Genomic DNA, 26,984 nt, shown 5'->3' with positions numbered 1-26,984 from the left:
ATCATAAAAATGTTTACAAATGAATGAATATACAATGTAAATAAACCAAAATCAATATGTATTCATGCTCCAGCGAAATACTTTCTTATTACTAACTTTGCAGTCCCCAATATTTTTGGAGACATACATTCGAAAAAGTATATAAAAATACAATAACATGAAATCATTCCCCCAAAAATCTTCTAACTCTTTAAAATAGCATACACTTTTTTTTAATTGCTCTAAAATTAAAAATTCTCCATTGCTATTTTCTTGTGTAGGTCAAAGCCTTTTTTTTGTATTTCTGTTCAGGCATAAAAAGGGGCACCTGTTTCCAGGTTCTTGTTCTGTAGGTATGTTTGATATACTAATGCCACTGTGGGGAGGGGTCAAAGACACACCCGTCTGCCGTCCAGATGGAGAGGTGCGGAGGGGTCGGCGAGCACGCCGCCGAAGCCACCGCCGCCGGCGACCGGCGCGCATTTTGCTTAGCTCTACAAAATATTGTCTCATTAAGCTGATTAGCGGCGCTGCCTGCTAACGTTGGCGCGATCGTACCAACGAGAAAAAAAAGAAAAGGCCCGGGAGGTTGCGTTGTACTTGAAGCGCCCCTTTTTTTCCAGGAATTGACGTTGTTATCATATTTCAGCTCAGAGCCACGTGTGGCTCTGGAGCCATAGGTTGCCTAACCCTAGCCCTGCCCTCCAATGACAAAGACAGTGAACCAGCGTTTGTTCCCAAAATCGAACGATTACGGAAAAGTTTTTCCCTCGGAAATGACGGCGTCGGAGATAACGAGCGAATGGCGGTGGCGTCGGCGTTGTCGTCGTCGTCGGGCGTCCGTGGCCTTTTCCCCAATTGGACGGGCGGCCGGCGTTATCTGCGGCATCCGAGCGACAAAGGCGAAGGCGCGCAGACAATGGAAGGGCGGCAAATGAAGCCACCAATCCACTTTGCGTTTGGAAGCGGCGGCGGATGCAAATGAGGCGCATTGGTATGCGCGTCTTGCTCGCCACTCATTTGATATTTTTCCTCCTGATTAAAAATGACGTTTCTTATGTGACAATCCCCGCCACAACCCCCCGTGCCCCCCCCTCACATTCCCCCTTCTCGCAGACAACAATTTAATATGCCCACGCCCTCTAAAAGACGGGCGTCTTTAGCCGCTCACGTTTGGCCCCAAGGTGGAACGCTAGCTGCAAAAAAAATGGAATGAATGAAGGACTATGGCACAAAAAATGGCACCATCTGTCCAATCCATTCAAAGTAGGCGGGCTGACAGTAAAAAAAATTCAAAAAAAGATCATACCGTATTTTCACGACTATACGGCGCATGGCATTTAAAGGCGCAGTGTCACTAACGAGTGATATTTCTGTATTTTAAACACACAAAGGCCGCACCTCATTTAAAGACGCAGTCAGGCATGGCAATACAAAACATACACGCTACAACCACACAATAAAAAAGACCTTTTTAAAAAGGCAACGGAAGGAGTTGGGTTGTCCATATATAAAGTACACTGGATTATAAGGCGCCCTGTCTATTTTGGAGAAAATGTCAGACTTTTATCTGCGCCTTTTAGCGGCGAAAATACGCTATTTCATTTTCCCCCTCTTTTAAATGAACTAAAAGAGAATTTTTTGGGCTCAAAAAGAGGATTTGGACAAAATGTCATGTCTACCAATGAGGAAAAGTTGACAATACAAGACATAAGACGATGTGGCCCCGCCCACGCTAACCTTGTGTGTGTTGGGCCTATCCCAAAACCACAAAAAACAACAAGAAGAAGAAGAGGCCTCTAATAGCTATCGTGGCAAAGTTTGATGGTGGTGGGCCGACCCAGAGAAGAAGCTTTATATTCCGAAACTGTTTATTTGGGTATGAATTTCTAATGAGTCTTTCTAATAGGCATCCATCCCCAAGCACGGCCATTGCCTTGCCTTGCCTTGCCTTGCCTTGCCTTCAATAATTGATACGCTTACAATTAGAGCCAAGCACATACAAATCCCTCATGCATTTGGGATGTCTGCTAATATTGATAAGCCCAAATTGAACTGTGTGGGAGAGAGCCACAGACGGACCGACGGAAGGACGGATTGACTCACGTGCTCAAAGTGGGCGCCTCGCAGTGCCGCGGACGTCCGTTCGATCCCTTTTCGCATGAAATGAGGGCTGCCGGAAAAATCTAATGCTAATTCTAATGGGGAAAGCTGCTAGTAAATGAGAAAATCATCATGACAATAAATAAATAAATGATAAAATGAGTCAAAAATGAATTAAACTCAAGTGATCCTTAAAAATGAATGACTACAAAATGCACAAGAGCAGAAAAATGTCATTAAAAATTTGGGGAGAAAAGGGTTCAATGTCCAATATATTTTGACGAGAAAGCCTGGTAGTCAAACTTTCTACAAAAAAAAATAAGGAATAAAAGTCATATATAAAATTTTTGGCATGGTGGTGGCATACGTGAGGGAGGGGGGGGGGGAGTTATTGTGACAGCTAGCTTGGCGCTACACAAAGGTACAATTTGCTAAGCGCAGACTTTTTAATTGTGGCGCAACTAATTAGCGTCCAGGAGCAACACGTCCGTCAACGTGGCAACGGCGGCGGCGCCGGGAGTTTGGGACTTCCTCTCTCTTCCTCACTCGCCGTTTTTATCCGCTAAAACAAACGTCGGCGGCGGCTAATTAGCCGCGGCGCTTACAGGAAGCCGGTCAGGTAATTATTTTGGGGTAATTGAATGATTCTTCAATGTCGGAGGGAGCTCGTGGAATCTTCTCCTTTTTCCCTCTTTGAGTAGATGATAAGAGGCCACTCGCCGACCTAGCGGCGGGCGAGAGGGAGGCGCCCGTATGTTGGCGGCGGCGGCGGCGGCGGAGCAACTCAAGCAACTTCTCGCAACATTCTTCAATGGGGAAAAGTCTCCCTTTAATGGCTCCGTCTTCTTTGATAAGGCCCGCCTCCACTTCCCGCCTGCCCTCTGAAGAGTTGCCATCAAAAAGAAAAGCTCTCCCGGCAGCGTGCTGCCGGGGGGGGGGGGACACTTTCTTTTTCTGACGTCCTCGTCAGCGAACGAAGCGGCTTGGGAAAGGACGTTGCCAGATAAGAGTCACTTGCTGATGGACAGGTCATAGTGCAAGTGTGTCAGACTCGGGCCGCTTTACCGTCAACTCCATTTCACGTGGGCCGGACAATTTTAGATAGAATATTTACTTTTTACATTTTTTATAAATGGATAAAAAGAAGTGGATTAAAAGCCCTGAATGTTCAGTTTTTATAGATCTAAAACAATGTCAATTTTAGCTTTTTTTAAGTATATTGTTATCCCGGGCCACACAAATGATGCCTCCGTTCGACCAAACGTCCGTCCGACCAAACGTCCGTTCGACCAAACGTCCGGGTACCGAGCGACCTCGGCGATCATCTGACACTTAGGCCCGCCAGATGGAGATTTAATGTAGAGCGGGACTGGTCGCCCCACGCCCGATGCGTTTAAGAACCAACAATCCGGTCAAAAGAAAAGAAAAGTTACAAAAATCCCATCAAATCGAAATCTTGGCTAAAGTCATCCAAATAAATGACGGGGGTGAGAGGCTGGCGGCGCTAAGCCAACATAACGTTTCCGCAGATGTGGTTTTGGCGGCGTAATGCTGGCTAGATGGGCGCTGAAAGTGGCTGGCGGCCCAAAAAAAAAACGAACAAAAAAAAAGAGAAAAATCACCTGAGCTTCTCCGCCTGGGCCGGCGGATTTAAGCGGAGATGTCGAAAAAAAAAACCGGCGCTGTTGTTGTTTTTTTTTTTGATTCGCCTATGTATTATTCATGCGGGCTAATGCATTGTTTCTGTTTCTTTTTGTTGTCGGGCGGAAAGGTTGGCAGCTCGGCGTCGACGGCGAAATGAGAAGTTTGAAAGACGCCAAGCGCTATCTCTCTATTTGGTATTTATACGGCTTATGTACGTGCGTGCGTGCGCTCGCCGGCGTGCGCGTGAGCCAGCCGACGAACGAAGGAAGGAACGAGCCAGCCGACGAGAAAGACGGCTTTGAGAACGGCGCCTTAAATGTTAAATGGGGGTTGAAGCCTGCCTGAACTAATTTGTAGAGCTTTGCACCGTGTTGACATTTAAATGCGATAAGAATAGCAAAGTGTAGCAGCCGACCTATTTTGAAGATGCCGCCGCGCCTTCCCCGCGCCGCCGCGGCCTATAATTAATAAAAAAAGACAGGCCTCCCTCGCCCAACATTTGATTAGAATACCGCCTCATAAACAGGGCGAGGATGAGGAAGGATGAAGAAGAAGAAGAAGAAGAGGGATGAAGACGAGGGAGGCGGGAGGCGCCCTTTTCTCTCCTTCGGACGTATTGTCTTATTGCGTGGAGGAAGAGAAGAAGAAGGAGAGATGAAGAAGAGGAGGAGAAGGGGGGGTGGAAGGAGGAGGATGGAGAGGAGATTGGCGGGTGGGGGGGTTGCCAGGCGGGATCTGCCAAATCAGCATGCAAATAACAGCGCATTGTTAACGTAATCAGATGCGAGCTCAAAACGCCGCTTTTTGACGAGGGGAATGGAGTGAGGAGGGGTGGGGCGGGCGGGGCGGGCGGGGCAAGAAACCTAGGGGGGGAGTGGGCGTGGCCACAAAAATTACTATCCGAAATGCCGCTTTGCTATCAGGCCGATGGATTGTCATCTACGAGAAAGACGCAAGAAAAAAAAAGTCAAGAAAGAAGCCACTTGTTGACGGCGTTGGGCAAAGGCGCCAAAATGGGAGCCTTTAAATGAAAATAAAAATGAACAATTTTACGGTTAATCCTGCCTGCTGGTAAGAAATGTCCAATCAAAAGTTATTGAAGGAAGGAATGCGAAAACCAAGCAAATCAGCTCGCTAGCGGAACCCAATAAGGAGCTTACCTGTTGGTCTATGAGTGTGTGTGTGTGTGTGTGTGTGTGTGTGTGTGTGTGTGTGGCGACCCAATTTACTACCTACACTACAGGTGTGTCAAAGAGGCGGCCCGGGGGCCAAATGTGGCCCGCCGGATCATTTTACGCGGCCCGAAAAAGTCAATCATGCGTGCCGATTTTTTTGTTTTAGAATCAAATTCAAATGATATATAAATGTGTATTCAATTTTCTGACTTTCCCCCATTTAAATCATTGTCATTTTAATACATTTTTTCTGTTTTTAGTTCAAAAATCATTTAGTAAAATCTAAAAATAGATTTAAAAAAAACTCAAATAAACATTGTTTTAGAACTATAAAAAATGGAATATTTAGGGCTTTTAATCCAGTTCTTTTAATCCATTTATCAAAGAAAAAAATGTAAATACTCGAGTGCAACCCGAGTGTGACAGCGTTGACCTACCGAAAATGTGTGTTTGTCTACGAGGAAGCGCCGTTAAAAACAAAAGAAAAGTGCAATTAAGCCTTTTTAATTACTGCGTAGCCCACCTTGCTAAAAATACTTGAGTGGAGTCCCAAAAGAAATCTCACTCCCTCATACGCAGCAAATGACCAGAACGTGAACCCGGTTGGTCGGTTAGAACTTGACAGAAAGTGGGCCAAAGCCGGTGTCCTTCTGCGTATTTTGGGATCCGACTCATTCATTTTGATCACAGCAGAAAAATGGCATGTTCCAAAAAAAAAAAAAAAGAAAGAAGGAAGGAAAAAGACGAGAAATCATTCGGGGTGGAAAAAGTCCAAATGTGATGAGGCTTAAGTGCTTTTCTCCGTTTTACGGGATGTCAACCGGAAGTGCCTTCACTTCAACTTTTGCCGTCAGAATTGCTCTTTTTTTGGTTTATTTTTGCATGACGTGAATCGACGTGAATTGGACAGACTCGGGTTGGTTTTTGGGCTGCTTTAACGTCAACTTGATTTCATGTGGGTCGGACCATTTTAGATATCATATTTAGATATTTTTTTAATAATTGGATTAAAAGAATATTCAGTTTTTTATAGATCTAAAACAATGTTAATTGTAAAAATTTTGAAATCTATTTTTAGATTTAAACAAATGATTTTTGAACTAAAAAAACAGAAAAAATGGATTGAAAAATTACAATTATGGATTAAAAAATTACAATTATGCATTTAAAGAACTGGATTAAAAGGCCTGAATATTCCGTTTTGTATAGATCTACAACAATGTTTATTTTAGCTTTTTTTAAATATATTTTTAGATTTTTCAAAATCATTTTTGAACTAAAAACACAGAAAAAATGATTAAAAAATGACAATTATTGATTTAAAAGAGGGAAAATCAGGACATAATATAAATCTATACCTATCATTTGAATTTGATCCTAAAACAGAAAGTTGGCATTCATCATTTACTTTTTTGGGCCGCACAAAATGACGCGGCGGGCCAGATTTAGCCCCCCGGACCGCCCCTTTGACACGTGCTTTAACGTCTCTCTTCTGATCAACGTCAAAAATGTGACGGGTCGGTCCGAGGCCACTTTTGCTCAGGTGCGATCGACCAAACCAATTCCGAACATAAAAAATGTGTTGTCCCGTGCTTTGTGGGCGTAAAAAGGTAAGGAGATGAGGGCGATAAACTCCTCCAGTGTACTTGAGCCCCGTCTGGAACAATGGCAGAAAAATAAATAGCCCATCCTAAACATGACAAGGGAGGGAGGGAGGGAGGGAAGGGAGGGAAGGGAGGGGAGGGGGGTTTTGGCGGATTTGGAAGCACTAATTGTCTTTGGGCTCGACGGCGACTAAAAATACGCCGCAGACAATGGCGGCGAGATGAGCCTCGGCAACGCGTCTTTTTGTCCTTCAATAGTCTTGTTTTTCCTTTTTTTTTTGAGGGGGTCTTGTTTTTTTTTTATCCCGCTCACTCGTTGCCTTCCCCACCAATAAACGGATACGTGAATTAAAGGCCATTGTTTTAAGTCCATCGCCGGCTGGATAAATTTAGCCTCCCGTGGCTTCTCCTCCGGCGCGCCCAAATTTGCTCCATTATGTTTTTTGCCTTGGCCCGGCTTTATTCGCCATCTTATTCAAGCGCCCGCCTTAAGACACGCCTCTCGTTATTCTTTTATTTATTTTTTATCCCGATTCCGCCGCAAAACGACATTTCCCAGGCCTTTCATTAAAAAAAAGTGAATCAGTTGTTCACCGGAGGATTAATAACATGCTATTTTTTCTTTTTTTTACAAAAGCGTTGATATCGGAAGTATAAATATTGCATTTTTTCGGTGCGTGCGCACTTTTTGGCGGCGTTGCGGGGCACAATGAGCAATATCCCGGCATTAATGTGCGTTAATCGCGCTTTGCCGAATAGCCAATACATTCATTCATGTTTATTAATGCCAGGCTGGGAGAAAACAATACTCTTTACATGATTGGCTCTCTTATTAATAACGCCCCGGTGAGCGGCACCCTGAACAAACGGGGGCAAAAGATGTCCCACTTGACAAAAGAACGGAGCTTTTCCCAGCCATTGACGCCAATACATGTTTGGATTATCAATGCCTTTTTCAGAGGAAAAACACAGTGAAAACTTTATTTTTTAGAGGTATATTAGCTTTTCCTGATTCCCCCTTTTTTAAGTCAACAATTGCAATTTTTTTCGTCTTATTTTGTCACATTTTTTGCTATTCTGAACCAGGCTGCAGTACCATTTTCAACCACTGATCCTTGACAAGAGACGCCCGTCCCCTTACTAAGAAATAAAAAGCTGAAATAAACATTGTTTTAAACATTGGATTAAAAATATAACAATAAGAAGTTTTACGCATATTTTTTTGTCATATTTTTGTTACATTTTGCCCCAATTTTCTACTATCCTGATCCCGGCTGCAGTACCATTTTCGCCCACCAATCATTCACAAGCTCCTTTTAAACGACGGCTTGGTCTAAATTCTCTTGGATTGGTCCCGAGCGTACAGCCCTGCCTCGGGTAACCCCTTAGCGTGACCCCCACCCGAGTTCTGGATCGCGCCTTTTGGCCGTCCGGCGACATCCACGCAACTAATTGGAGTCGGGCTGCGGGTTTTCACCCAGGGCGCTCTTTAATGACATGGGATCCCAGAATGAGTATTTTAGGGGTGAGGGGGGCGATTCAAACAAATGGAGCGCACCAAAAGCAATATTTGTTTCGCCTTGATTAACAAAGGGGCCGAGCAATTACGGCCCAAAAAAAATAAAAGGAGTGGACAACGTTAGCAAAGTGATAGCGCATTGTGCAATAGTATTATTTCTTGCGAAAACTACGAGCTTTTATGGGAGAAAAGACTTTTTAGCCAATGGGAGACGATCAATTGAAGAAACGGCTCCAGAAATGCGCCATTTTTCCTCTCATTAATGTATTCTTTGGTGGGAGGGACTTCAAATGTGCTATTTTCCAAAGGAAAGCTAACAGAGTAAAGGTACTTATTTTTTTGATGTGGTAACGCAAAGACGACGACCACAAAAAGCGAGCGCTCACGGCGTTACGGGGCCAGGTCGCTCCTTCCGAGCGTAAAAGCCGCCGGCAAATATTGAAAATGTGACATTTCCTGGCGAAGAAGCGTCCGTCCTCTTTGTCTTGAGCTCCAAATTGCGTTTTTATCGAAGGCCAATACGCACGCACGGCGCCGCAAAATGTCATCCGTCAAGCTGTCGATGAATCCGTCTTTTCATTTAAAGATCCGCCTGGCGTCGGAATCGATGGGGCGCAAATAACACGCCGGAATATTTGACGGGAGAGGCCATGGCGGACGGACGGACGGCGGCGTTTTGCTTAAAAAGTGATTTCATCACATGATTGAAGGAGAAGGAGGGGAGGGGTGACCGCTAGAACTTTTCTTTTTTTTTTTTTTGGGCCCAGCCAAAATCAAATATTAAAAATGACAGGCCTTCTAAGTGCGGCGAGCGAGCGCGGGTCACGCGGGGAGGGGCGGCGCCGCCGGCCTGTCAGCTACTATCTGTCAGGGCCAATTAGAAACAATCAAGGAGCAGCGAGAGGGAAGGCCATTGTTATTAAGCGCCGCCGCGCTCCTTCGCTCCGACGGACGGCGGCCGGCCAGATGTGGCCGTGCATAACAAAATGGGGAAAGTGGGCGGGGTTCAAACTGAGCGAACCTCCTTTTGCACAACGCCGCCACAAAAGGCCATTTGGGGAGAAATTACAAACCAGCCTTTCACTCCATTTCCATTCCTTTAGTCACTTTTTCCCAGTCTAACCATTGGCTAACGCCGACGGCGTCCATTTTGCCCCCATCCCAAAGAAAATCCAAAAACATGACCTGGAAATATTCCGTCTTTCAATCATTTTCTGAACTGCTCATCCTCACCAGGGTGGCAGGGGGTGCTGAAGCCTATCCCAACTGATTTTGAGCACCAGGGAGGCGACGCCCTGAATCGCTGGCCAGCCAATCACATAGCAGAAAGACACACATGACCAATAACTCATTGCTCGGGGCCATTTAGAGTAAGGGTGTCAAACTGTTGGTTCGTAGGTCGCTTTAAGGTCAACTCCATTTCATGGGGCCGGACCATTTTAGATTTTTTAATAAATGGATTAAAAGAACAGCACAAAATGATGTGGCGGAACAGATTTGGCCCCTGGGCCGCTACTTTGACACCTGTGCTTTCAAGTAAACGAAGGAATTGACACATTTGAGGTGGCCTTTTTGAAATCCCCAAATATTAAAATATCAAGGTACCCATTAGAAAATATGAAACATAAAATATATACATTTATTAATATATGTCGGGTGGGCGCCAATTTTGGTTGTCCTTTCTAATCTGGCTCAAATGAAGTAATCTATCGGGTTTTTTTGGGGGGGGTAAAAAATGCAAAGTGGCCTTCCCCCGTTTTCACGACACGGGGAACAACGTTGCCCCCCCCCCTAGGCCCCTCCCCCTCCAAGATACCCCCCCCCCACCCCCCAGCCCTCCTCGAACGAGACGGATGATAAATTCCGTGCGCAACAGCTGTTGGCAGACAGGCCTGATATGAGAATAGCAGCATAGGATGAGCAGGCATTAAAAATTAATATGCTATTTAGCCTAGGTGTATTTTAGGCATTTGACATTTTCATGTCCGGACAGCCGCAATTTATTCATAGCGCCGAGAAGAGAAAGAGAGACACGGAGAACAAAAAAGGGGAAAAAAATGTCATCAAATAAAATCAAAGCATGGTAAAATAAGGCTTTGGACCACATCAACAACTCGCTCGTTCGACGCTTTGTCATATGTCGCATCATCAATAAGTCAGGATTGCCAATATATTCATACTTTGTAATGAACTATTTCCCTTTTTTTTTGGCTATTTTAACATAAGTTCATTTGAATGAATATTTGTATCTTAGTTGTAATTCTGAAAGTCTCAATGAGCGGCGGCTTTTTCGTTTGACGTGGCCCTCTTTTCAAAAACGCCGTTGCAAAAGGCGCCACTGTCACTTTGAGTGGGCGGCGGCCTCCTGTCGCTTATTAAAGCCGTCAAAAAGCCACGCGGCCTATCCCGGGCGGGGGTGCCGGAGCCTATCCCAGCCAGGAGCGCGGGGAACGACTTACCAACCCATCCTGGGACGTAGCTAAGGACGAAATGACTTCACAATTAGAGAAAATAGTGGAGCACCCGGAGAAAAGCCACGCAGGGTTTTCATAACAACCAGGTTTTTAAAAAAAAAGCAAAATGAGAGCGTCATAAAGCGGTGAATAAGTCAACGTCGCTCGTTTGGCTTTCTTTTCAGCCCTCTACTAAATGATATCACCGCGCGATGATAAATAACATCACACACACACACACACGAGAACGTACACCCACACACACACACACGGGCACACACGAACACACACCCGGGCCAACTGTTCATCAGTCAGTCGCCAGTTCGACTTATCCCCAAAGGCGTTGTGTCTTTAAACACGCGCGCGCACACGTACACACTCAACTTGTAACAATCTGGATTGTGATAATCTACCATAATCACGCGCCACATGCCGCCTAAAAACACACTGGGGTGGCATTCCGCCGAGCCGCCGCCGCCACCGCCGCCACCACCGCGCCGCCACCACCGCCTCCGTGCGCCAATGTCACTGGCTCCGCCGTCAATGTCAGCACCGGGCGGGAGGGAGGGAGGAAGGGACGGCCGTTGAGCAATTTATGTTTGCCGGCATTAGTCTAATTGAATGGCGCTCGTATATCAAAGGTGGACAAATTTAAAATAAAAAATACTAAGAAATAAAGCAAGGGTGTCAAAATTGGGTTTGCTTTAATGTCAATTTGATTTCACGTGGACCATTTTAGATAAAATATTTTAAAAAATTTTTAAATAAATGGATTAAAAGAACGGGATTATGAGCCCCGAATATTCCCTTTTTAGAGATAGATCTAATACAATGTTTATTTTATCTAAAAACAGAAAAAAATGGATTAAAAAATGGCAATTATTGATTTAAAAGGGGGAAAAAAATCAGGAAATTAATTCATAATAGATCAAATATTTAGATTTTATTTTTAAAAATGGATTAACTGGACTAAAATCCCTGAATATTCAGTTTTATAGATCTAAAACAATGTTTTAGTTTTTTAAAAATATATTTTTTATTTTACTAAATGATTTTTGGACTTAAAAACTCTGGACTACATCGTCGACTTGGACAAATAATAGAATAGCCTTGGCAAGCCAGACCCGCCCACTCCAGACAATAAGTTCCAACCCAAGAAAAAAGTTCCCTTAAGTTAAGTTGAGTCTTACCTTAGCACACCAACAGCATACTGGAGTGAACGTGGGTACTGGATGGAGCCGGCCGCGGCTGGCGCTGCTGGCGGGAACGCCACCTGAAAGGAAGGAGGAAAAAAAGAACGCCGTTTAAAAGACTAAAAGTTTTCGGGAATCTCTTCAATTAATAAAAACATATCCTTATTTTGACATTTTGATATAAATAAATGTTCATTTCTAGCCTAGCGGTGGCACGGCTAGCGCTAATGTCATTTTCCAAATTTTAACCTCCGCCCCTCGGTCATCCTTTCCAATATGGCCGCCAATGAGCAACGTCACCATAAAAACAGATGACGGATAGAAAGAAAAGGGGAGAGATTTTATTCTGCTACGGGTTATTGAATCAATTCTATCATGTCGTGCTAAACTTTAACGTGTTGAACGTTAATGGCGACCAGGAGGTCAACTTTTATGAACACCCACATACACGTCAAGGTCTGTGAACATGTTTAAAACTGGAAAAAGACAGACTTGATAAGAGTATTGGAGGTATCATTCAATTAAATAAAATTTGAAAAATCAGTATTGGATTTAGCCGGCTAGCAAAATGGCCGCCAAAAAGGGGCAACGGTGCTAACTTCCGAAAAGATAAAAACCACCAACGTTTATTCTCATTTAACAGCGACATGTGAAATTCCTAATAATTGGGAATAAATGGGCGGGCACTTGGCCATCCCATTTCAGGGCCAAACAATGACATTTAGCGTTCTCCTCCCGGCTGTCAAATGTCAACGGGGGTCAAATCGGAGCCCGGCGGTACCGAGGAGGCGCGTGGGGGAACAAAAAAAAAATCCATCCCTAAAAGCCGGGCTACCGCGTGGCCGCTAAATAGCGACCGCGCGCCGCTCGGGGACGCTGCCTTTTTGGCCGGATCGATCGCCCTTTGTTTTTATCTGCTGGGATGGTGTTTCGCCTCATCCTCTTTCGAGTATTCATTTCAATTGGCTGTTAGTTAGCCATAGCATTCGTAAGCCATTTTCTGTGACAAAACCAGGCAAAATTGACATAGCATGCTAGGCTAAGCTAATGGAGCGCTTTAAATTGGCCCCTAGCGGCGAGTAATCACTCTTTTTGCGTCCCGCCATTTGGCGGGCGACCCACCGACGACCCAAAGTGGACCACCGGGATGGCGTACGGCACCCCCGTTTAGGACAAACGTTACGGAAAATGGACAAAGCGTCCACGACGGACGGGGAAAGGGACGCTTGTTCATTTACAGCTTGCTTTTCAGCAAAAGTCTGCTTGTCAAAATAAGCCAAATGTGTGTATTTGTGTGTGTGTGTCTGTGTGTTTGGGGGGGGGGGCTTTCGGGGGTTAAAATGACTGTCTGTCTAATCATCTGCACAACAATATTTGCTGTGAGGCATTCTAAATAGATTATCGTGAGTCCATCTGTGTCATCATTGATTTATAAGGTAGGCGTTAATCTGCTTGGGGAGGGGGGAAGGATAGGAGGGGACAGGGGAGGGGGGGGGGGCAGCGGGCCAATGACGACGACGACGATGGCGATGGAGGAAGTGGAAATAGGACGGGAAAAAAAGGGAATCCAAAAATGTTCGGCATCTCTTTTTGTTTGCCGATACAAAAGAGGATGGGGGGGGCATTGGGGGGGGGGGCTTTTTGGGGGGGGGTGAGTACAGGAGGAGGAAAGGCAGGAAGAGAGAGACACAGAGAGAAAAAGAGAGAGAGAGAGAGAAACAAGGGCCATGATTAACATATGAATGCTATATGCAAATGGCGGGGAGAGAGCAGATGTTGGTGCATTTAATTGACCTATATGTGAATTGGATCCAAACCTTTTCCCCAGCCCGTCGAGTGCCGTTTTGGACGCCGTCGGCGCTTAAAAAAAAAAAAAAAAACGGGGAAAAAAAAGGCTGGCCACCACCACCGGGGCGCCGTGCATAAATGGCCGGCACGGGAAAATTAGCCAAAAGATTACTGCCAAAGAAAAAAAAGGTCAATGGGTAAAAAAGGCGCGGAATGGAAACAGTTACAATGGAGCTTTTTTGCATTGTTTGTTATTGGGTTTTATTTCAAGTGTGAGGAGATTTTTGGGGTAGAAATTAAATATGATATTTTTTGCAGAGATTTTTTTTAGATTTTTAAGAGATTTTCTTTGGCCGGGAATTTAAGGCGTATTTATGGGACGACATTTTTTACAGTGCACGGGACGAATGTCAGTTAAAAATAAAAAGTTATTTTTAAAGTAAATTTCACTTGTTGAAATGAGGAAAATGCTTTTGTTAAGAATGTTGATTTGTGGAAAGATGCTTTGATTTGGCAGGATACACGTGACGAAAACAACGTGACGCTAAAAAAAAATCTCCTGGGAAGTTTGAGATGAACGGCGCCAATAAAAGCCAATGGCGACGTTTCTTCTCTCAAATGACATTTGCCGTCCACAAAATTCAATTGTTTCAAAACAGGATGTGAAGACATTTTTCCTCAGCTGAAAAGTAACCAAATTTCAGAACAAAAAAATGGCTTGATTAACAAGGCTGAAAGAAATGACGGGAGAGAGACGCTCATCAATAAATAAAGAAGCCAGTGAAGGTGACACCACGGCCGCGGCCATTAAAAACACCGAGGTTATTTTCCCATCTCTCTCTGGGTCCGACTGGCCGTCTCGTGGCCAGACAGACTCCGCCCACTCCACGCACACACCTTCTGGGGAATGTCATTAAATCATATTAAATTGCCTTTTGTCCATGGACCAAAAGGACCGCCCCTTCATGATAATAGCGTGCGACTCGAACCTCCGTTTTTGCGAGCGAATGAACAAACGAACGTTTAGAGCGTCAGCGCCGTAGAACGAGAAAAAAAAAAACCTTGACGGGGAGATTCCCTAACAAGCACGACACGCACTAATAGAAACATGGCTGCTACTTTACAAGAATAGACGCCGGCGCGCTTTTACACGTGCTGAAAACCATCCTGCCAATCAAGTAAGCATTGAAAATACATCAAAAATACATTTAAGGCTTTCTACTACTGCGCTAACGTCGCCAGAACGATCGCACACATCTCAATCCGGGTGTGACATCATCTTGCTGGGAGATTTTTGAGGGGGCGGGGCCAAGAAAGTAGATCTCATTTCATTGTGTCAAGTTTCTTTCCAAAAAGGTTGAATTTGGCAACACCTTGAAATCTTTACTGTTAGCTTAAACTGCATTTTTTTGCGGGGAAAAGCGCTGAAAAGTGGCCCACGCCACGCCAGTGTTTAGACATGATCTGGCCTACTATTTACGGTGTTTTGCGGGCGTCTTCCGGTGGCGTGTAAACATCAAAAGTGTCAACAACATGGGCAGGAAATTGAAATCCACGGATAGCGCCCGATTGGATGAAGACACGACAAAAGCGTTTCCCTCTTTAAAAAGCAACGAGCGTCCATTTCTGCCGAGGTGCCAAAATATTTGTCAATAACGCGAGCTGGTTGGGTGGTTGGCCACGCCCCCGCCCGTCCTGGCTCCGCCTCTGTTTACACAAATGGGGCTAGCTTCATGGCAACCAGATGTTCCCACCCCCCTCCATGTATACAAACACCCTGAAAGTCCTCTTGAAGACATTCCAAAAGCTTCACTCCAATTTCAGAGCAACGCAATATTGCGACATACATTCGTATTATGGGATATACATGTATTTTGTTACTTTTCAATTTCAACCGGTACGCCGCACTCTCTTCATTTCTAGTTTAAAACATTCTGCAGATTGAAACTCTTCTGATTTAGCCTTTGACCATTTAAGATTGTATTAAAGATAAAAAAAATAAAACCCTAAAATTAAGGACGTGACATAAAATCAACAGAAAGTGAACCTAAAAGTCAACAGGAAACGACAAATATCAACAGGAAGTGACCTAAAAAAATCCACAGAATGTAACCATTAAGTGAAGAAGGAAGTGACCCAAACGGCGACTTAATCAAGAAGTTAGCCCCAAACTAGTGAGACGTAAAACTGAAAATGTCCACAAGGACGCCAAGCCACGACTGGTATTTTCCCAAGATATCATTGTGTTGTTGTTGTTGAATTTGTGGTTGTAGTTGTGGTCAAGTGGATTTGTTTGTAGCGTAAATGTCAGGAAAGGACTTTGAGAAGAGCATCTTTTTTTGTGTAGCGCCGCCACCGCCGCCACCGCCAGGTGTTCAAATGGGGACGGCGACAATGCGTTTTGATGTGGTAAGTGGATAACAGCGGCCCCCGCTACGCTACAGCTATTTCAAACCCCGCCTCCTCTTCCCCCCCATCCATCTCCCCCCATCCATCTCCCTCCGCCTCCATTCTTATGTTAACACGGCCAAAGCGGCGCGGGGGCCACCCGGCAGCAACTTAAGTCAAATAATCCGCACGCGCACACACACACACACAAATACACGTACGTACACGTACGTACACACACACACACACACACAAGTCCAAGTAGACACCGCGGAGGGCGAGCGGGGTCACCGGCGTGCCTTTAAAGCATATTACTTTCAGAGCAGACTTTGAAGAATAATAAACGCCGCGCTTAACGCCGCCGCCGCTTTTCGGCGGCGGGAAATAGCGCTCAAAAGCAAACACGACGTCTTCGTTCAATCGTTCGGTTTTGGTTAGGAGAGATTGTCTTACTCCTAAACTCTGCTTTTTTCGTAGTAGCTAAGTTCAATTAGGATCAAAAAAGTGTGTTTATCTCAAAGAAAAATGAGCAATAATGAATACGAATGTGTTGAATCATCTATACAAGAAAATGCCATAAAAATAATGATGGACAAAACTGGGAAGTAGGGACAAATTTTGCCCAATCAAAAATTTTGCGATCAAAGTGGCGGCCCGGGGGCCAAATCTGGCCCGCTGCATGATTTTGTGAGGCCCAAGAAAGTAAATGATGTGTCAAATTTCAGTTTTAGGATCAAATTAAATTGATAGATATAGATGTATATTAAATGTCCTGATTTTCCCCCTTTTAAATCAATATTTGTCATTTTTTAATCCATTTTTTTCAGTTTTTAGTTGAAAAATAATTTTGTAAAATCTAAAACAAATATATAGAAAAAGCTCAAATAAACATTGTTTTAGCTCTAAAAAAAACTGAATATTCAGGGTTTTTAATCCACTTCTTTTAATCCATTTATTTTTAAAAATCTAAATATTATATCTAAAATGGTGAAATCAAGTTGACGTTAAAGCGGCCCGCCAACCAACCTTGTGTTAGATCATATCTTCCATTTGCAAATTTACGAGCAAAACATGCAAATGAAAATCTCATGGTTCCTCATCTAAAATGAAAAGCACTTTTAACAAGTAAACGACAGCTAGCTAAACCCCATTAGCCATTGTTCACTAGTGCTAGCTAGCATGCTAACACTTACCCCACATGCTATCTATCTAACAGCGGAATATTTCACATTTTACAGCTGTTTTGCCCCCAAAACTAAGCAACAAAATGGTCACACATCACTTGTCAAAAAAAACATCAAGATTAAAACAACGGAATGTTATTTTAATTCCCTACACAACGTGCACCGACTATTTTCAAATCAAACTATTTCAGGGGGCCTTCAAACCATCCGGTAAGCTTTCAAATGAGAGAAAAAATGCGTGGATTGACTTCCAAAAGCGTGTTTATACGTGCATGGGCTGTCCAAACAGCAGGAACTGAGCGTACGCCTCCCATTTTTTTTTAAAAACATTTTTTTTTTCAATCCCCAGGAATGTCGTCGTAGAATAGAGGGGGGGGGGGGGGGGGGGGGGGGGATTTGATTCTGGTTTATTTGAAGGGGGGCGAGTGGTAATGAACGCAGCATGTCCCGGCCGTATATCTGGCCCCAAGTTAAACAAGTTTATTGTCAAATGTTTGCGTTCTCAGCAGCGGCCCGCCAACCCACCGGCCCGCCGGCCGGCCCACACACACGCAATATTATTTCATACTTTGAGGGCGGCGGGAGGAAAAAAACAAAACAAAAAAAAAAGGCGAACCGAGCCGGGAAGGACTTTGGAACGCTTATTGTTTTTCATTACAATGAGAGTCTTTTTAAAATAGATCAGCCAGCCACGTCTGAAGGTGTTTACACAATTGCCTCATGTTCCAGATTAGCATTTTTTGGGGGGCGGGGGGGGGCAACGCCGATCAGAAAAACGGGACTATTTTGGAAGGTCAACGCGAGCGGGCCGCTACTTGCTAACTGTTGCATTGTGGGACAGAGGACATCTTATATAGAATTGAAACCGTAAAAAAAAGTCTCCGAGGTGGCTTTTTCCATTGGAGTAGATGGGCCGACGTTTGGCAGCCGAGTAAACGTGCATGCAAACATACTACTTTAAATGAAGAGAAAAAAATAACTTCATGTAGGGTAGAACACTTGTTTTTGGCTAGTACAAAAGATGCTAACTACTCAAGAGTTTTTGGGGTTTACCCGGAAATGTAACGCAAACTACGGGAAATGCACGTCGAAGGACCTAAACACAAAGATAAACTTTTATTCATTATGCTGTACTTTTACAATAGTTTGCAATTTCTTTTGTTGCATTTTTTATCGAATTTACAGGAACGAAATACTCCGTAAATGAGGTTGATGGAGGTTGTATTTAGTCAAATTTTATATATTGGGTCGAAGCATGATTACTACATGTCAGGGTGCTGTGGCCTACTAGTGGACGCGACTGGAAGTGCGGCTAGCTATTGCTCATTTTCACCCAAAAAATGCAACATTGAATGAGATGTATAAATGGATTAAAAGAACTGGATTAAAATCCCTAAATATTCAGTTTTTTATAGATCTAAAATAATGTTTATTAGAGCTTTTAATATATATTTTTAGATTAAAAAATGATTTTTGAACTAAATACACAGGAAAAATTAAATTATTGATTTAAAAGGGGGAAAATCTGTAGATATACCATACATCTCCATTTGAACCCTAATCCTACAACAGAAAGTCGGCACTCGTGATTGACTTTGCCGGGGCGCCCAAAATGAGGCGGCGGGCCACATTTGGCCCCGGGGCCGCCACTTTGACACCTGTAATACAAGGTAATGTCAAAGAATTGATTAGAAAAAGAGACCTTTAGTATATTAGAAGTGGCAATGTATTAGTATAAGCCCCGCCTTGAACAAGTAGCAACGGGCAAGCGGGCGGCATCGATCCATTTGACTGCAAATCTCCACTGGACCATTTGAACCTTTTCAATATTTAATGACCGCTCGCACCCGCCCTTTTACTACAGATGGAGCTCAATGGACTGCGTGCGTGCGCGAGTGCGCGCCACATACTAAACGGCGGCGGCGTGGTGGCCGTCGTCCCGCGCCCCAGACCGCCGCCCGCCCGCCCGCCTGCTTTGACCTTGAGCGGCCATATTCATTCCATCATTAAGTTACCTCTTCATTAACTTTTCATTGTTTATGAAGAAGAAGAGGAAGAGGAGGGAGGGGCTTAAAAGACAAGGCGTAAAAAAGAACAAATGCAGAGCAAGTTTGCAATGGATGGCGCCTTTTTTTGTCGGCAAGTTATTTTTATGATGTTTGCGCAGCGCCGAGGCTGAGCGAGCGGCGAAAGATCACGCAGCAATTAGCGAACCCCACGCGTTAAGGCGGGAGGGGGGAGGGGGGGGGGGGGGGGGGGTAGGACAGAAAAAAAAAAAGAACGTCTCAAGAGGCGTTAATAAAACAACTTTAAACATGCTGAGCAGGACATTTATGCAAATGGGGGAAAAAGGAGGGGGAAAATGCAATGTGTAATCAAATTGGGGCAAGGCAAATAAAGCATCTTTTTCCTCTGTGGGTGTTCTGGCTTTTTTTTCGCAAGTCGCAACGCACACATTTGCATTTTTTTAACCGCTTTGGAAGGCCAAGCCCGACAGCGAGTGATTTTTCGGCGCCATGGACGGACGTAGACGTACAATTTTACCGATTTAAACCCTCTTTTCACGTTTGTTTTGGGTGGAAATTAACCATATGTGGTTGCACTTCCACTCCCGTCCACATGTTGGCAGCAGTCAATTGCCTTGCCTCGCCTTCTGCCGAATAAAACATTGTGAGCGTGTTGAAAAACTGCTGTTCTTTTAGATAAATCTAAATAAAAACACTTTAAATACCCAAACTAAACTTGTTTAAGCACAGTATTATGCCACTTAAGTTATGTTATGTTACAATTTGAAATTGGATACGTTATTTTTCTCAATTTTTTTTAAATGGCAGATGATTATTGAGTGCGATACATTTAGGTTGGCAATAAGGCAGCTTCAGGTGTGTAAACTTATCCTATAATGAGTTGTAGTCCATATGTGTCAAAGTGGCGGCCCGGGGGCCAAATAAGGCCCGCCGCATCATTTTGTGTGGCCCAGGAAAGTAAATCATGAGTGTCGACTTTCTGTTTTAGGATCAAATTCAAATGAAGAGTATAGATTTATATTCAATTCCCTGATTTTCCCTCTTTTAAATCAATAATTGTCATTTTTTAATCCATTTTTCCTGTGTTTTAGTTCAAAGATCATCTTGAAAAATCTAAAAATATATTTTAAAAAAAAGCTGAAATAAACATTGTTTTAGATCTATGAAAAATGGAATATTCAGGGGCTTTTAATCCATTTATAAAAGATAAAATCAAAATATTCTATCTACTCGACTAACGTTATGACGACCGTCGTTTTGACAAAAGAGGTGGGCGTCATCGGACGTGTGCGCGCGCGCGTGCGTGCGTGGGCGACATGTGTCGGCGGTGGGGGGGCTATGGCCCCAGGGACGGCGTGTCACATAAGCTCCATCACAAGGGCGCTTTATTGGGCCTGGCACGGGTCAGACCCTACTGTCGTCTTCAAATATGGCCGACACCTGCTCGCCGGCCAGCCTCCATATGTGCCATGCACGCGCACGATAAATTCATCTGCTGTTTTTTAGGAGGGGCAAAAAACAGAGGAGATTTTTGTGGGGCTCATTTAACACAGAATTTAGAATTTTGAAAAATAATAATAATCACGTCTCATTGATTTCCTTTCATTGAAATTTTTAGGGCACTTTTTACTTCCTGTAGTTAAGGCATGCAAATAATGATATTTAGTCCATTTTCTATCCATACAAATTGAAATATTAAACTAGCTATTGGCTATTTTGATTTGACAAAATGTCTCTTAAGCTTTTGTTTGTCTTCACTATTGTCATTTCATAAGCAATTTTTGAAAAAATGACATCAATTTTAAATAAAGAAAAAAATCCAATTCATTTTGCCCTGACATTTGTATTTTGCGATGCTTATTTTTATATTTAATTCCATTTTTTGCATCTACAGTGTTAGTTTTCCCCATTTCTTAGTCATATATTAGTTTAATTGTGTTGCCATTAGATAATTAATTCTATTTAATGCATAATTCTGTCCTTTTCTCTCTTTTTTTTTGCTGTATTTTGCCAAGAAAAACGGTGTGCGTCGATGCCACTGTGCCTCCACATTCCACATGTCTGTAGCAAACGCGCACACATTTGCAGTCAGTCCCGTCCGTACACAATCAGCGTATTATTAATACAGCGGAACATCCCAATTCCCATGTCCTTGAAGTTGTTTTTTTGGCCAAAAGTACAGTGGGCCTCTTCAGGCGTCCACACTTGACGTCACGTCACCACGTCGGAGCCAGAAAAAAAAAAGTCCTCTTTGGCTTTTTACTCAACAATTGGCCGCTAAAAATGATGATTCGTGCCAAAAAAGCGGGAATCACCAGTCGGTATTTAAAAATAAATGACAAAAAATGTTTAAAGGTGAAAAATAGTTGGAGGGATTGGACGTTTAGGGATTTTTCTTTAAAAAAAAGGCGTCTCTATTAACAAAAAACATTTTTAATAATTGTGTGTTATTTAAAAAGCTATTTTTCTTCAAATCTGGCTAGAGCTAAAACTGTTCTAATCAAAGCAGTACATCTGATTATTTTTCCATTTAGTCCAAATTGTGTAAAAAAAAAAAAGCAAAATAGTAAATAGGCTCAATTAATCAAAATTTGCCCACATCTGCTTTTAATTTGAAAAGCAATCACCGAGCGAGTTATGAAGTGACTCCCACTTTTCTCTCTTTCATTTTCATCTGTTTTTCAAAGCCAAGACCCCCCCCCCAAAAAAATCGATATTACGTCTAAATGTTCGTCCATCCAGAATAAGGCTTTATGGCGGTCGCTCTCATTTCAAAGGCAAAAGTTGATCCCGACGCCGCACACTGTATCATCTGGCTTATTGTCATTATTCTTACTATTATGATAGTAATGTTTTAATTAGCCACGCAATAAGCTTTTTGGCAGCGCCGCTTCCTTCCAGCTCGGCAAAAATCTGCTTTTTCTCCCCCTAAAACAATGCCAATGTCATGCTTTCTCTCTCTTTCTCTACGTTGTGTGACAGTGTGTGTGTGTGTGTGTGTTCATGTGTTCATGTGTTCATTTGTGTGTTCCCCGATGGAGAATCGTCTGAGTGGTTAGGAGCGAACAGATGTCAGCTGGTGGCGTCTGCCAGGAAGACTGAACAAAGCCAATCAACGTGGCCTGGCTTCCCGTCCAAACGCCACCGCCGCCGCGTTGGAGGGAGACCCGCCCGGCCCGGTCCAAACGCAATTTCGCCAAACCAAACCGCCACAAAATGGCGTCCGGCATCTTAAGAGATGTCAACGGCGGGAATTGCCATCATTTGCCATCGACGTACGAATTTTTTGGACTATAATAGACACTTATTTTTTTGTAGTTTACGGTTAGTCAAGGGTGACTTTCTCAATGGGTGTCAGACTCGGTCGGGTCGGTTCGTGGGCCGCTTTAAAGTCAACTTGTGGGCCGGACTATTTTAGATAGAATATTTAGATTTTTTTACTTTTATAAATGGATTAAAAGAATTGGATTAAAATCCCTGAATATTCCGTTTTTTATAGATCTAGAACAATGTTTATTTTATATATTTTTAGATTTTAAAACTTAATTTTTGAACTAAAAACACAGAAAAAATTAACAGGTGCCTCCTTAGCATGTTGTTTGTTCTCGGTTTTTAATGCGATAAAAAAAGGCCCTCCCAAAAATGAGACTTATACTCCAGCGCGACTTATATACTGCGGTACCTCTACTTACGAACATCTCTACTTACAAAATGTTCAAGTTACAAAAGGCCTCCGTGGGAAATCAAGCTATCTGAAGTCAAGAAGAAATCAAACGTAAATACACTTAGCGTACCGTATTTTCACGACTTTAATGAGCCTCTGATATCATCGTCAACTATTAGCCTATCGCGTGCAAAGCCCCGATCTTTTTTCTTCTGGGTCCCCGTCCCGGTCCAGGGGGACGACCGGCCGTCTTTTGTAGAGGATGACGCACACTTTTAGCCCCCCCCCCCCCAACACCCCCACCTCCACGCCATTGTGATCTCGGGGTTGAATGGAAGCCTCTCACTGGCCGTCCGCAAGCCCCTCCCACACTGGCGGCTAGCAGAAAATGCCTGATTAGACAGCTAGGCTGGCGCGAAAGTGTGGGGACAATAGCGGGGTAAACAAAGCAACAGGAAGTCACACAGCAAATGGCCCCGACCGGCCGTGGCCGGCCGTGGCCCGCCGCCGCGGCGTGGCGTGTGGAGAGCTTCCGTGCGGCGTGATGGCGTGGAACAAAACTTTATTACGTCCCACAAGGACGCCGTTGTTGTGCTTGCGCTCCTCTCTTGGCGGAAATCAAAGGTCTCTCTGTTAGCAAAACCCCCCTCCACGGCACCCCCGCACCCGCATCCCCCCCAACGCCTGGTCCCCGCTCGCCCTTTTGTTTCATTCCTTTCTTTTTCCTACATTTTCTTTTTGGGGCGCACACACGCAAGCGGCGGCGGGGTTTCACGTCCGCCCCAATGATTGTCCAATTGGCGTGGGAGGGACATTTGTTAATTTATTTTTAATTTTTTTTGCTCAAATTTGAATGATTCGGAGAGCTGATTTTATCTATTTGTTATGTATTTAATGTTATATATTTAATTATTAGTGTGACAGATTTTTTAAAACTAATTTATTTGAATTTTAGGGTCACACCCTTAAATTTTTTTCCATTTTTGCTCAAATTTAAATGATTTGCAGAGACACTTTTATCTATTTGTTATTTTTTATTAGTGGGACACATTTTTTTAACTAATTTATTTTAATTTTTTGGTCACACTGGATTTTTTTAATTCAATTCTAGTTGATGAATAATAATTTAAAACATTTAATTCATGTATTATTTATCGTGTATAAGGTGACCAATCAAATTTGATCATTTTTTAACATCTTTTTAAATTCTTATTAGGGTTTAATTTTTAATGTTATTTATTTATTGATGAAATAATGTAACTTTACGTACTCATTGAACTCATTTGACACATTTATTTTCAATTCCCTATCCAGATATATACAATATCTAAAATATGAACTTTAAATTGCCATTTGCAAATGAGCTGGGATAGGCTCCAGCACCCCCATGGTTCGGAAAACGAATCATTGAATGAATGCTATAACAAATACAGCCGTTATTTTTTTTAGAATTGTGTTTTGTAGGTGAAAAAAAAGATGTCTGAGTGCGCTTCTTTTTTTTTTTTTTGATATTCTTGATCAAAACAAGTGTTCCACTTTGAAATGTGGATGTTGACGATGAGCCAAGGATCAGAAAAAAGATGAGAATGCCATTTGAAAACAGCAGGATTAAAGACGCTTACGCTTAAATGGCGCTTTCATTTGCCAGCAGATCAAGAAAAACGTTATTAAAAATGTTTGCCTTTCTTGACCGTTTGGCGGGACACCAAAACGGCGCCACGCCAACGTGTCGCCGTGCCGCCGTGCCACGCACGCTACTTATTCTGGGAGATGATCAAAAGAAATCTCCGTACCAAAAAAAAAAAGTCAAACATAAGGCGCTCTCTCTCTCTCTCTCTCTCGGGCGCCCGCGTGCCACCAAAACAAGCTTTAGGATTGACGCCAGAGTCCGAAACGCCGCGTCTTTAGCCGCCATGCTAATGAGGGCCAACGCTTTCGGTCTAAAATCGGCGGTTGAGAAAAAAAATGCAATCAGTGTCGGGCTAAAAAAAAACCTGGCAAGTTATTCCAGCAATTTAAAAACAAATATTTTTTAGCATTTTTTTAATAAGCCGCTACTTGTTCTTAGCCCAGTGAAGCTAGTCAAGCTAGTCCAGGATGTCAAACTTGGGTTGGTTTGTAAGCCTCTTTAAGGTCAACTGGATTTCATGTGGGCGGGACCATTTTTTGAAAGAATATTTACATTTTTTCTTTTTTATAAATGGATTAAAAGAACTGGATAAAAAGCCCTGAATATCCCGTTTTTTATAGATCTTGAAAACAATGTTTATTTTAGCTTTTTTTGCATATATTTTTAGATTTTACAAAATTATTTTATGCACTAAAAACAGAAAAAAATGGATTAAAAAATGCAATTATTGATTTAAAAAGGGGAAATCAGGAAATATAATATAAATCTATACTCTTAATGTGAATTTGATCCTAAAACAGAAAGTTGGCACTCATGATTTATTTCCCGGACCGCATAAAATGATGCGGCGGGCCAGATTTGGCCCCCGGGCCACCACTTTGACACCCGTGCACTAAAGACTGCATGGTATCGCACAACATCGGCAAGCTACTCCTTAGCAATCGGCTGGGTTACCGATGACACATTGGTACCGATATGAGTACGCTACGAGCTAGCGGAAATGGATTAGCTTGGTTGGCTAAAACTGGAAATGGAAAATCCCCATTTTTGGGGTTCTTTTAAGGAGGGAAAAGACCTAAAGAAGACGTAAGACGGGATTTGACGTCATGTTGAATTGCGCCCCCCCACCCTGCGGACGACCGGGGGGCGGCCGGGAGCCATTCTTCTCTTCCCGTCCCTTTCCTTTCCTTTTCGGACGCCATTGAAGTGTTTAGCGGGCGGCACTATGAAAATTCATCAGGATTAAAATGACCTCACACGCCAAATGAAAGTTGGGGCACACAATGGGAGCTTGTATCTTTCTTCTTTTTTTTCTTTTCTTTTTTTTAAAGGCTGGGGGCCATTGTTTTGTGACAAAGTGGGCTCCACTCCACAATGAGCACCTTTCACACGCACGCACAGCGACCGCCGAGGGAGACGGATTTCACATATCAATCAAAGCGGGAGGGGGGCGACCAGAAGAGAGGGGGCGAGGGGGGTCCTTCAGCGACCGTTCGCGCTTGGGAATAGCGCTTAGCGCTTAGCTCTCCATTCGCTGGGGAAATGAGCGCGCAGGTAATGAGCGCAAGATAGCCACCCACCGTGTTAGCCTCCGTGTTAGCCTAGCGCACGGCTGGCAGACTAGGGTTGGTTAACTTGATTTTATGTGGACCATTTTAGATAGAATATTTACTTTTTTTTATAAATTGAGAAGAACTGGATTAAAAACCCTAAATATTTAATTTTTATGGATCTAATACAATTTTAATTTAAGCTTTTTTTCTTAATAAGGGAAAATCATTTATTTAATCTTTATTTTAATTTGATTTAACCTATGTTTTTTTTGTTTTTCATTGCAAAAAAATGTATTTAATTATGTTCAATATTAAAGTGGAAAACAGAAAATATTTTAATGTATTTTCAGATTTTACAGAAAGATAAATTGATAGAAAATATATAAATAGACTTTTTAATAAATTGATTAAAAGATTTTATAGATCTAAAACAATGTTTATTTTAGCTTTTTTAAATATATATTTAGATATATATATACCATTACTCTATACATACTCTTAATGTGAATTTGATCCCAAAACAGAAAGTCGCCACTCAAGATTGACATTCCCGGGCCGCGCAAAATGATGCGGCGGGCCAGATTTGGCCCCCCGTCCGCCACTTTGACACCATGTAAGCCTAGCACGTCGCGGCTAATCACGGCAAATAATACAGCGCGCAGCCCAGTTAAAGAACATATAATCAATAGGCGCTTTTAAATATAGCATGGGCGCTAATGGAGCTACTTCTACGTGGACTTGATGTATGGACTCCACTATTGAGACTCGCCACTTGGAATCGATGACACAACAATGCAAACAAGGCATGGATTTTTAACTCTTTCCTATCGCATTGAATTTATAGTGAGAGCGACCGACGTTAACTGGAAAGTGTCCCAAAAATAACGCAAAATAAGTATCCCGCTGCAAAAAGTGTCGCGCTGCAAAAAGTGACCGGAAAAATGAGTAGCGTAAATTGAAAAAGCATCCAGAAAGCAAAAAAGCTAACAAATAAATGAGGAAAAGCCCACTTGTTTTGCCACTTTTCGCCATCGTCCTATCCGTCAAATCCCAACTCAAAGCACTCGGGCTATATTTAGC

General features: G+C 43.1%; 1 protein-coding gene across 3 annotated transcripts in view; it reads right to left on the bottom strand.

The window, feature by feature from the left end:
- The window catches only part of znf536 (zinc finger protein 536), a 111,308-nt gene that overhangs the window by 49,414 nt on the left and 34,910 nt on the right, over positions 1–26,984 (bottom strand). For all 3 annotated transcript variants that reach the window (XM_077712625.1, XM_077712624.1, XM_077712623.1), the window contains exon 4: positions 11,668–11,750. Coding sequence is in view for 1 of the 3 variants with exons in the window: in XM_077712623.1 (XP_077568749.1) it covers positions 11,668–11,750 (83 nt within the window). In the remaining 2 variants the exon portion in view is untranslated. The remainder of the gene's footprint in view (positions 1–11,667; positions 11,751–26,984) is intronic.

Source organism: Stigmatopora nigra, chromosome 3 (genome assembly GCF_051989575.1).
Source record: "Stigmatopora nigra isolate UIUO_SnigA chromosome 3, RoL_Snig_1.1, whole genome shotgun sequence".
NCBI lineage: Eukaryota > Metazoa > Chordata > Actinopteri > Syngnathiformes > Syngnathidae > Stigmatopora > Stigmatopora nigra.
This window is presented reverse-complemented; position numbering and strand designations above follow the sequence as displayed.